Source organism: Leucoraja erinacea, chromosome 22, assembly GCF_028641065.1.
Source record: "Leucoraja erinacea ecotype New England chromosome 22, Leri_hhj_1, whole genome shotgun sequence".
NCBI classification, from domain to species: Eukaryota; Metazoa; Chordata; class Chondrichthyes; order Rajiformes; family Rajidae; genus Leucoraja; species Leucoraja erinaceus.
In genome coordinates this window covers 8,561,226-8,573,989 of record NC_073398.1, presented here as the reverse complement: position 1 = coordinate 8,573,989, position 12,764 = coordinate 8,561,226, and the positions used below count along the sequence as shown (strand labels likewise).

Here is a 12,764-nt window from a genome sequence, read left to right as displayed (position 1 = left end):
TTGGACAGGCTAGATGCAGGAAGATTGTTCCCGATGTTGGGGAAGTCCAGGACAAGGGGTCACAGTTTAAGGATAAAGGGGAAATCCTTTAGGACCGAGATGAGAAAAACATTTTTCACACAGAGAGTGGTGAATCCCTGAAACTCTCTGCCACAGAAGGTAGTTGAGGCCAGTTCATTGGCTATATTTAAGAGGGAGTTAGATGTGGCCCTTGTGGCTAAATGGATCAGGGGGTATGGAGAGAAGTCCAAAAGCTACCACCCTCCTCCCTCTCAGTAAGTTCAAGATTTCTTTTTTTTTTTTAATTACAAAATTTCAAAAGGCATTAAGCATTTTCATACAGTGAATATAAAGTATGCAAGTATACAAGGTACAGGATACTGAGTTCGATGATCAGCCATGATCATATTGAATGGCGGTGCAGGCTCGAAGGACCAAATGGCCTACTCCTGCACCTATTTTCTATGTTTCTATGATCTCATCTGCCTGCACATGATCCATATCCCTCCATTCCCTGCATATCCTTGTGTCTATCTAAAAGCCTCTTCCATGCCGCTATCATATCTGCCTTCACCACCACCCCTGGCAGTGGGTTCCAAACACCCACCACTCTTGTGTATAAAACCTGCCCGCACATCTCCATTATATTTTCCCCCATCTCACCTGAAAGCTACGTATGCCCTCTAGTGTTGCCCATTTCCACACTGAGTAAAGGCTCTGACTGTCTCCTCCCTGTGCCTCTCATAATTTTACATCTCATAACTTTACAATTTTATATCTCATAATTGAATATTTTTGATAATTTTAGATTACTTTAACTTCATATTAATCTAATATTTTCAGTGTTTTATGCAGCTCCTCACATCAATAATTTCTATGAGGGGGGCATTTCTACAGGCTTTGCATTTTGCCATTTTATTTTCCTTGAGCAGGGCTGTTAACTTTTATGCCCAGGTCGACCTGAACACATGCATTTTTTTTTTTTTTTTACTTTGCCATCATATGTTTCAGATCTGAGTAAAGCTTTTCATTTGGCCCATTACAGCTCCTCAAATTTTATCATTTTGATAATTCTTTAACTTCTATTTTTGTGCAGCACCCAGATTTCTCTACAGGCTTTGCGTTTTGCCATTTTATTTTCCTTGAGCAGGGCTGTTAACTTTTATGCCCAGGTCGACCTTGCAGTTGGTTACAGGCTGATCATTTGGATCTGTGAGTCTACTGTGCAGCACCCAGATCTCAAGCTTTCTCAATTAGCCCATCAAATCTCATACATCTAACCTCGTTATGCTTACTTACATTTGTGCCTACAGTCCTTGAGTTTTGCAAGAACCTCGACCTGGAGAGGCTTTCAGCTGGGAAGTAAAATCAAAGCGTTCTACAGCACAGAAACAGGCCATTCAGCCCGTCTTGACCATGCCAACTATTTTATTCCCAACAACACAAATCCCATTTGGTCCATTTCATAGATCCAGGAACGGTACAGCACAGGGACAGGCCGTTCGGCCCGCAATGTCTGTGCCGGACAGGATGCCAAATTAAACTAATCCCTTCGCCTACACGGGATCTGTATCCCTCAATCCCCTGCATCAATTTATATGTTTTAGGTGCAGAATAAGGTCATTCAGCCCATTGAGTCCACTCCTCCATTCAATCATGGCTGTTCTATCTTTCCCTCTCAACCCATTTCTCCTGCCTTTGCCCCGTCACCCCTGTCACCCTTACCAATCCATGTGCCTATGTAGAAGCTTCTTAAATGCCACTTTCGTATCTGCCTCCACCACCACCCTAGGCAGCAAGTTCCATGATCCCACTGCCTTCTGTGGGAAAAAAACTTGCCCTGTACATCTCCTTTAACCTTTGCCCCTCTCACCTTATACCTATGCCCTTTCTTCTTTGACATTTCCACCCTGGGGCCACTCTACACAAGAAAAGATTCTGATGAAGGGGCAGCAAAATGGAGCAGCAGTAATGTCGCAGCCTTACAGCAACAGAGACCCAGGTTCGATCCTGACCACGGATACTGTCTGAGATTGGTTTATCTTGTAATCATGTTCAACATACATATTGTGGGCCTTTTCTATGCTGTTCCATCTTCTCTGTAACCAATAAGGGATAAATTCCAAAAAAGAACGGCAAGACCTGTGCACGTCAGCGTGAAAATGAATTAGATCCTTTGTTTAAACTTTGCCCTTGGAAACAGCAATAGACCTCTCCAGCCTTTGTTTCACTAGTTAGATTCTGCCCGTTCTGTTCACTTTGGTAATGTAATCCTCAATACCCTTGATGACGCACGTCAGCTCTGAAAGTTTTAACAGGCCCTGGCACCATTCACACTTTGGAAAAGTAGTTCTAAAGTTCCACTGCACTTATGTCAGAGAGCATTCTGTCTGACAACACCCTGAATAACAAAACTGCAATTTTAAGGCACAGTCCTCTTATTCTTTACTCCTTTATAAAACTCTCTCTATCCTCTCTACTGTTATGCTACAAATCCCTTAGCCAGACACAAAATGCTGAAGTAACTCAGCGGGACAGGCAGCATCTCTGGAGACAAGTAATGGGTGACTTTTCGGGTCAAGACCCTCCTTCAGACAAGAGTCTTGACCTGAAGTGTCACTCGTTCCTTCCCTCCAGAGGTGCTGCCTGTCCCGCTGACTTACATTTTGTGTCTATCTTCGGTTTAACCCAGCATCTGTAGTTCCTTCCTTCACAAGTTCCATGTCCCCTTCCACCCATGTCACTCCGTCTGGCTTAACATTTCACTCCTCCTCTTCTCTCCTTGTCTGAAACCCTTTTGTCTCCTTTTCCAGTTTTCTTCCCCCTAATCCAACCAGTGTCAAGAAGGGTCCTGACCCAAAACATTGTCTGTCCATTCACTCCTGATGCAGCATGACCTACTGGTAGAACATTGCCTGGTTGATTAGCTTGCTGTGACTGGCTTCTCAAATTTCCATTGGCAGACTTTAGACTTTAGCGATTCAGCGCGGAAACAGGCCCTTCGGCCTACCTAGTCTGCACTAACCAGCGATCCCAGCACATTAACACAAGCCCACGCACACTAGGGACAATTTACACTTATGCCATGTATACAAACCCTAGTCAATTAACCTACTAGCCTGTTAGTCCTTGGAATGTGGGAGGAAACTGATGATCTCGGAAAAAACCACGCAAGTCACAAAGATAACATCCAAACTCCATACAGACAGCACCCGTAGCCAGGATCGACTCCAGGGCTGCATGTATCCAGGGCTGAGATAAGCTAGGAGATTGGATACACTGGATACACAAATAAATGTTTGTTTAAGACATGGGCTCCTCCATTTCTCTCAGAGTTGAGATTTTTAAACTCCTATTTCTAACCCGCTTCCTGCAAGGGTCGGCCAGCTTGAAACAGCTGCTTTGGAATACCATATTTTAGTTTTCCAGTGGAGGCTTAGGTTTTCAAAAACACGTTTAACGTGACCAAGAAGGAGTTTATTTGTCTATTGGCAGTGGGGCAGTATTTAGTTTAGTTTAGTTTAGTTTAGTTTAGTTTAGTTTAGTTTAGTTTAGTTTAGTTTAGTTTAGTTTAGTTTAGTGTGTGGAAACAGGCCCATTCGACCCTCTGAGTCCGCATCGGCCAGCGATCACCCGTACACTAGTTTTATCCTACACACTAGGGACAATTTACAGAGGCCAATTAAACTACAAATCTTTGGCGTGTGGGCGGAAGCCTCCACTTTGTGGTTTGCACCGTGATTTGCTTGTTAATTTTATTTCGGAGTCACGTGAGTGACTACGTGAAGAAGCCCGCCAGGACGCATGCGTGTCATATCGTTACACGCATTGCGAAACGTCAGACGCGGTGGAACAACGTTCCCCCGCAGCGGCAGTTTGAAAGCCGCAACTTGCAGGTAAGAGTTTACTCTGCGGTCTTTTTTGTTTCCATTTCCAGCTACAGGTGGGAACATGGACAAAGCAAAGAAGACAAGGTCTGCGACAAAGCTGGTGAGGGAGGACCGCGGAGCAGCGGGCAGCCAGCAGCAGCCAGCGGCACTTGGATCACCGATAGTGGGATCAGCTGCGCCCGATGTCGCCTCCGCACTGGCCAGATCCACGCGGCCGGGCGGTAAGGCTAGACAAAAAACAAACAAGGTTGTGGACTCAGAGGAGTCCGACTTTGAACAACCGCGGGCGGCCAGCGACCGTGAGCGCTGGAGCCGGATGGAGCGGTGTGGGGAGCATTTGCTCCAACGTGACAGACTCCGGGAGATGGAGTCGGGTCACAGTGGGCCCTATGATAAACCCACAGCAGTACCTCTTGAAGGGCTGCACAGTGCTTCTACCTCATCAGAGGGGAGCACTGCGGGTCAGTTCTGGGCTGACCTGGAAGAGGGGTCCGCAGAAGGAAAGACAAGTGTGCAAGGGGTGCAGGAACGAGAGAACCTACTGGACATGGTGTCCAATTTTATACAGCCAGACCAGACTGGTCAAAATCTGGAGCCAAAGCTAGCTGCCAGTATAGACTACATGTGTCTAAACCAGTTACAAGAACAGGCTGTACTGGACACCACATCAAGACACCTGGCACCGGGCAACTGCATATCCCTGAATGTTCCAATAGTAAACACCAGTATATGGAAACACATTGGAATAGGAGTCAGAAGTATGGACGTCAAATTACAAAAAGTACTGAAACTCCTAACAGCAGGGATAACAGCATTTGCCCGCACAGTGGATGACAAGGACATGTCCCAGGACCAACAAGATGCACTGGCACTACTCTGCAACACTCAACATGAGATAAACAACATCAGGAAGAGTGCCATTCAACCCACACTAAACCCAAAATTCGCGGGACTGTGCAAACCTGGCACCACAAAACCACCAATACTATTATTTGGAGGCAACCTATCGAAGCAAGTCAAGGAGCTCGATGAGGAAGCAAAAACCCTAGGACTAATAATAGGGACTCCATCAAAAACCCACTACAGCCAAAGACAGCACCCCTACGAACCCACCAGCAGAACAAGAATGACTGGTGAAAGCTCGAAGGCCCGGTACTCAAAACATGAGTCTTTTTTAGGCCATGGCCCAGGCTGGCCTTCTTGGAAGATGCGCGGACTTCCAACGCCAACCAAACCACAAATCCAGACACCAGCGCAACAACAGCAGCGAAGAACCTACAAAAAGAAGTAAACCTGCCACTGGTAACTATGAGTCAAGAGTCAAGAGTCAAGAGTCAATTTAATTGTCATTTGGACCCCTGGAGGTCCAAACGAAATGCCGTTTCTGCAGCCATACATTACACACAAATAGACCCCAGACACAACATAATTACATTTTACATAAACATCCATCACATAGCTGTGATGGAAGGCCAAAAAAACTTATCTCTCCACTGCACTCACCCCCCCCCCCCCCCCCGATGTCAGAGTCAAAGTCAAAGCCCCCGGCTGGCGATGGCGATTGTCCCGCGGCCATTAAAGCCACGCCGGGTGGTGCGAGGTCGCACACCGGGTCTTGGTGTTGGAGCCCCCGGCGTGCGCTCGCAAAGTCCCGCGGCCATTCCAGCCGCGCGGGGCAGTGATGTCAGGCCCCGCTCCAGGAGTTCTTCAACCCCGCAACACGGGCGGGAGAATTCGCCGTTGCAGGAGCCCCGAAAAGCGGTCTCCCTCCGGAGAGCCGCGGGCTCCCGGTACCGCCGTCCACAGACCTGTCGTTGGGGCCTCCGACTCTCCGGTCGGGCCGCAGCAGCAGCAGCGGCAGCGGCAACGCTCCTCCACCGCTCCACCCGCTCCGGTCTCGGCCAGCTCCGCGACGGCAACGGTGAGTCGGCACCAGAGTCCCCGGCTTCTTCCCGTTGGAGGCCGCTCCTCGTTGCGGCCTCAACGACACCTGAGACCCGACGAGAAAAGGTCGGGTCTCCAGTGCAGGGAGAGATTCAAAAGTTTCCCCCCCTCCTCCCACCCCACCCCCATCCCCCACACACACACCCCAACATAAAATAACAAAAACTACATAAAAACGCAGACAAAAAAAATAATAAAACGCGGGCAGGCTGCAGAGGCCGCTGCTGGCCAGAGCCGCGCCGCCTACCGTATGGTTTTTGTGAATTTCCAATATGGTCCAGGAATATATATCACCATCACCAACAGATACGGGTGTGGAAGGAAGATTCAGTAGGCAGTCTCTCAAATATCAAGTCATGAGATAAGAGCCAAGATGTTTAATTGTCATTCGTACTGAAAACGGAACAATAAACATAACAGCTCTCACCGTAAACAAAGGAAAATTTGATATATTTAAAAAAAAAAAAAACAATATTAGGGGAAATCAAAAGGGCAAAATCCTGAGTCCAACCAAGACAGTTCATGGTTTAGTCAGTTTGTAGTGTTCAAAAGCCTAAACGTTATTGGGAAGAACTGTTAATGAACCTGGTGGTCATGGTTTTCTTCCCGATGGAAGGAGTGAAACGAGAGCGTGGCCAGTGTGGTGTGGTGTGGGTTCTTGATGATGCTAGCTTGCCTTTTTGAGACAGCGCCTCCTGTAGATCCCTTTGATGGTGAGAAGGTCAGTAGCTGTGATGGACCGGGCGGGTTGTGTTCACCAGTTGTTGTTAACTCCTTCACTCCTGAGCGTCCTAAAATTCCAGAACAAAACTGAGATTATCTTTTCAAATTCCTGTCTAAATAGAGCCCCAATAGGGCAGCACAGTGGTGCTGCATTAGATTTGCTACCTTAGAGCACCAGTCCCGGGTTTGATCCTGAATACGGGTGTTGTCTGTATGGAGTTTGTACCTTCTCCCTGTGACCGCATGGGTTTTCTCCGGGTGCTCCGATTTCCTCCCACACTCCAAAGGCGTACAAGTTGAAGGTTAATTGGCCTCTGTAAATTCTTCATTGTCTAGCGTCTAGGATAGTGCAGGTGTACGGGGTGATCGCTGGTCGGCGCAGACTCAGTAGGACAAAGGGCCTGTTTCTGCGCTGTATCTCTAAAGTCTGTCAATGGAAATTTGAGAATCCAGTCAGCACAGGCTAATCAACTTCAGGCAATGTTCTACCATCAAAGCTTTTTCCCCGTTGTCTCTGGCTTGCAGATGAATGTATAACCACACCAAGTCGAACAGGTTTAACACTTCACAGATGCAACCTAACTTATCCCTTATGGGGCTCCACGCCAACAAAACCAGCTGCGAAGAAGCAATGCGGAGGAAACAGGATCTAGATTGGCACTTGTGAAAAATTTGCATAAAGATGAGATCACTTGTTTTAATTAAGCAAAATCATATTTCAGCTAAGTTAGTTTAGTTCTGTTTAAATATACAGCATGGAAACAGGCCCTTCGGCCCACCGAGTGCATACTGCACATCAATCACCTGTTCACTCTAGTTTAGTTTCGTTTATTATAGTCACATGTACTGAGGTACAGTGAAAAGCTTTTTGTTGTGTGCTATCTAGTCAGTGAAAAAACTAGAGATTATTACTATCAAGCCGTCCACAGTGTACAGATACAGGATAAAGGGAATAATGTTTAGTACAAGGTAAAGTCCACTAACATCGATTAAAGATAGTTTGTTGGTCTATTGGAAAATCCCACTTTCTCGTCCACTCTCTACACACTAGGAGCAATTTACAGTGGCCAATTAACCTACAAACCTGCATGTCTGGGATGTGGGAGGAAACCGGAGCACCAGAGGAAACCCACACAGTCACAGGGAGAGCGTACAAACCGTAGAGACAGGTCAGGATTGAACCCGGGTCTCTGGCGCAGTAAGGCAGCAACTCTACCGCAACACCACTGTGCCGCCCTTTACGGGCACAGTAACGCAACAACACAACAAATAAATACACAATCATCAACAAATCAATAAGAGTTTCAGTGATACCGAGTAACCAGACGATAGCAGTGCAAACTTAAGCACACTTAAAGCAGCCTTAAACAACGCCCACAGTAGATCGTTGCTGAGGTCAAGTTGGTGGTTCACGAGCCTGATGGTTGCCTGGAAGAAAAAGCTCGGGCTCGGTCACCTATCCACGTTTCTCGGGCTCCTGTACCTTCTTCCCGATGGTATTGGTGAGATGAGAATGTGGCCAGTGTGGTGTGGGTCTGTGATGGTATTGGCTACCTGTGATGCAACCAGTTGCAATGATCTTGTTTAGTTTGGTTCGGAGATACAGCGCGGAAACAAAAACCTTCGGCCAACCCTGTCCACGCCGACCAGCGATCCCTGCACACTTACGCTATCCTACACACACTATGGATAATTTACAAATATACCGTGGCAATTAACCTACAAACCTGTACGTCTTTGGAGTGTGGGAGGACACCGGAGATCCCGGAGAAAACTCACGCAGGGTACAGGAAGAACATCCATACTCTGTACAGACAAGCATCCATAATCAGGATCGAACCTGAGTCTCTGGCGCTGTAAGGCAGGAACTCTACCACTGCGCCACCGTGCTGCTCATAAATGTCTAGTAGAAGCTTATGAGTATTCAGCATCATGCTGAATCTTCTCAAACTTCTGAGGAAGTAGAGGCTTTCTTTACGATTGTATCAATGTGCTGGGCCCAGGACAGATCTTCAGAGATATGTACGCCCAGGAACCTGAGGCTGCTTACTTTGCCCACCACCATCCCATCGATGAAGACAGGTTCATGGATCCCCGGCACCATAACTTCATGCACATTTCTCTTAGCTTCCTCTGTTCCAAAGGAAATAAACCTTGATTATACACTCTTTTGTATTTGTCACAATATTTTGAATCGTAGGCAATATCCTTGTAAATCCCCATGACATCCTTCCTAGAGCAATCCTGTTCTTTCTGCAGTTTGATGACCAGAAGTGTACACAGTGCATTAGCACTGACCTACTTAGTATTATATATAGTTATGGAACAACAACCTTGCTGCTCCAACATGTAATGTGTCAGATAATAAAGGAAAATACCTATATTCCTTTTTTAACCGTCTTATTGATCTGCCCTATAAAAAGATGGAACTGCAGATGCTGGTTATTATACAAAAGGCCACAATGTGCCGGAGTAACCCAGCAGGTCAGGCAGCATCTGTGAACATGGATAGGTGACGTTTTCCGACCCAAAACGTCACCTATCCATGTTGTCCAGAGATACTGTCTGACTTGCTGAGTTACACTAGCACTTTGTGTCCTTTTTGATCTGTCCTACTTTAGTCATAGAGTTGTACAGCACAGAAACAGGCCCTTCTGCCCAACTCTTCTATGCTAACCAAGATGCCCCATCTAAACTAGTCCCGTTTGCCCGGATTTGGCCCATATTCTTCAAAATCTTTCCTGTCCAAATATATTTTAAATGTTGTTATTGTACCTACCTCAATTACAGATACCTCCTCTGGCAGATCATTCCAAATGCCCACCAAGCTACATGTGAAAAGGTTGCTCCTTAGGTTCATGTTAAATCTTGCCACCCTTAAATGTATGTCCTCCTGTTCTTGATTTCTCTAACTTGGGTAAAAGATTCTATACACACAATCTATTTCCTTTATGATTTTATACACCTCTATAGATCACCCCTCATCCTCATGCCAAGGAATAAAGTCCTAGCCTGCCCAACCTCTCCCTTTATCTCAGGCCCTCAGGTCCAGGCAACATCCTCGTAATTCTTTTCTGCACTCTTTCCAGCTTAATAGCATCCTTCCCAAGCACGGTGACCAAAACTCAGCACAATGCTCCACATTCCCCCTCACCAACGTTTTATACAACTGTCACATAATGTTCCAACTTCTATATTCAGTTGGTACACAAAAAAGCTGGAGAAACTCAGCGGGTGCAGCAGCATCTATGGAGCGAAGGAAATAGGCAATGTTTCGGGCCGAAACCCTTCTTCAGACCAGCTTTGGCCCGAAACGTTGCCTATTTCCTTCGCTCCATAGATGCTGCTGCATGCACCCGCTGAGTTTTCCAGCATCTGCAGTTCCTTCTTAAACACATTCTATATTCAGTTCCCTGACTGATGAAGGCCCATGAGCCAAAATTCTTCTTCACCACCATATCTACCTGCAACACCACTTTCAGGCAACAAATTCATCTTTATTATTCCAAGATCCGCTGCTCCTCCAAACCACTCAACATTCTCACATTGTTGGATGGTTCAGATTAATTTGGAATAGTAGATATGCTTGGTATTTTCAAATTAATTCCCTCATAGAATTAAATTTGCTTATAACATAACAGTCACAACCCTTATTTCCTGGGTTGCAAATATCAAATACTAGGGGGCATAGCTTTAAGATAAGAGGGCAAAGTTGATAGGAGATGTGCCGGGCACGTTTTGACACAGAGAGTGGTGGGAGCCTGGAACGTGCTGCTGGGGTTGGTGGTGGAGGCAGTTCTGTTTAGTTCATTGTCACGTGTACCGAGGTACAGTGAAAAGCTTTTATTGCGTGCTATCCAGTCAGCAGAAAGACAATACATGATTACAACCGAGCCCAGATGCGATAGTGGCATTTAAGAGGCGTTTGGATAGGCACAGGGAATGGAGGGATATGGATATGGATCACGTTCAGGCAGATAAGGGTTGGTCATGGCATCATGTTTGGCACAGACATTGTGGGCTGAAGGGCCTGTGCCCGTGCTGTACTGTTCTATATTTTATAATATTCTCCTGCACCAGTGGGTTCACTCACTGTTCCTTTTGTTTTCTACTTGTTAAGTTTCTCAGATCAAGAGCTTCGCCGGGCTGCAGTCCACCAGATTGGAACCATTCTCAATGACGAATTGCTGGACTATCTGCCACAGCTGGTTCAGGTAAATAGTCTTTGATAAAGTATAGCATTAAGCAGAGAATTATAGCCAGCTCTCGTTGTTACTGCCTCCGGGGACCTGAAATGCTAAACCTGCCTGCAAATCTTATTTTTTTTTTTTTAGCTTATCTAGAACTGCAGATGCTGGCTTACAAAAAAATAGATGTTGGTTTATACCAAAGAAAGACACAAAGTGCTGGAGTAACTCAGCGGATCAGCGGAGAACTTGGATAGGTGACGTTTGGTACGGGACCCTTCTCTAGTCTGATTGTCAGAGGGGAGGAAGAAAGCTGGAAAAGGCAGGACAAAGTGGGGCAGGTGAACACAGGCAAAGGGGTTGATTGGCAGATAGTTGGACAAAGGCCAGTGAAGAAAAAAGTGTAAAACAAATTTGCAACTCTGCAGTTATTTTGTCTCACACCTTCTTTGTCATCTCTGGCATTTGTCCAGCCATCAGCATATCAAAAAAAATAATAATTTCTGTGCGTACTTATTACCTGCCACGTTTAACCTGCCCTCATCTAACTTTCTCCACCTCCCCTCCCCTCCCCCCCAATCATTCCGAATTGTCCCAACCCAAAACATCACCCATCCACCTCTTCTCGAGATGCTGCCTGACCGGCTGAGTTACTCTGTCACTTTGTGCCATTTTTTTTAGCTTATCCGCCAACTTTAAAGAACCACCGTCGGAGAACTATAATTGTGCTAAGATGCGGAGATGTGGCTCAGAAAAGGTGGCCTTGAATAGAAACAATTTAGGGGCAGCGAGTCTAAGCCTGGAGACACCAGCAACTGCAGATGCTGGGATCCTGAGCAAGATACAAAGTGCCAAGGTAACTCAACGGGGTCAGGCAGCATCGCTGGAGGACATGGATGGGCCACCTTTCAGGTTGGACCACATCTTCAGATTCATCGTAGTTGGGGGTTGGAGGGGGGGGAGAGAAATGGAAAGAGGTGGGAGCAAGGGCACTAAGCTTGGCAAGTGGTAGCTGGATGCAAGTGAGGGGGGGTTGGTAGATGGGTAGAATGTGAAAGAGGCTAGAGATGAAAAGGAGACAAAGGGTGTCAGATAAGAGGAGAAGGGGAGTGACATGTAAAGCAAGAGGGAAGAATATTGGTGGAAGGAGATGTAGTGTTTGGGGGTGTGGGTGTGGGGGGGGGAGAGCAGCGGGAGAGTGGGAGAATTGGTTATCAAGGAGGTTGCAGGATACATGGGGAAGAGAGGGGGGAATTGGGAGTATCACCTAAAGATGGAGAATTTAATGTTCATACCGTCAGAATACAAGGTGCTGTTCCTCTAGTTTGCGTGTCGCAATGACAGAAAGGTCAATGTGGGAATGGGAAGGGGAGTTAAAATGGTTGGCAACCGGGTGATCCAGCAGGCCCTGGTGGACCCGGCGCAAATTTTCAGCTAAAGGCTCGCCTAGTCTACGCTTGGTCTTGCTGATATCTAAATCTACAGCCGTGAATTAATTAGTCATGAGTCAGACACCATGGAATGTTCCGGAGGGACACGATTCATTGATGACGCCGTAATCAGGATGGTGCCGTTGTTTTCCTTAAGACAAGGAATAAATTAAAGACACATGGAACTGCAGATGCTGGTTTACAAAATAAGACATGAAATTCTGGAGTAACTCAACGGGCCATGCAGGATATGTGGGGAACATGGATAGGTGACTTTTCAGTCGGGACCCTCTTTGTAAATTGAAAATTGAAGCAAGGTTATAACATAGATATGTTTATTTTTATTCCAACTGCAAAATTTTTTTTTTTTCATTTTGGCAATATAGCGTGGAAACATTTTGGGCCACTGAATCCACACAGGCCACCAATCAATCACTTGTTCACACTAGTAATGTTATCCCACTTTCTCATCCACTCCCTACACACGAGCAGCAATTTACAGAGGGCCAATTAACCTGCAAACCCGCACACCTTCGGGATGTGGGAGGAAACCGGAGCATCCGGAGGAAACTCACGCGGTCACGGGGAAA

General features: G+C 46.4%; 1 protein-coding gene across 2 annotated transcripts in view; it reads left to right on the top strand.

Moving 5' to 3' along the window:
- Nucleotides 1-12,764, top strand: part of LOC129707687 (phosphatidylinositol 4-phosphate 3-kinase C2 domain-containing subunit beta-like) — a 177,868-nt gene that overhangs the window by 86,404 nt on the left and 78,700 nt on the right. For both annotated transcript variants that reach the window (XM_055652882.1, XM_055652883.1), the window contains exon 17: nt 10,678-10,771. In XM_055652882.1, the coding sequence (XP_055508857.1) occupies nt 10,678-10,771 (94 nt within the window). The remainder of the gene's footprint in view (nt 1-10,677; nt 10,772-12,764) is intronic.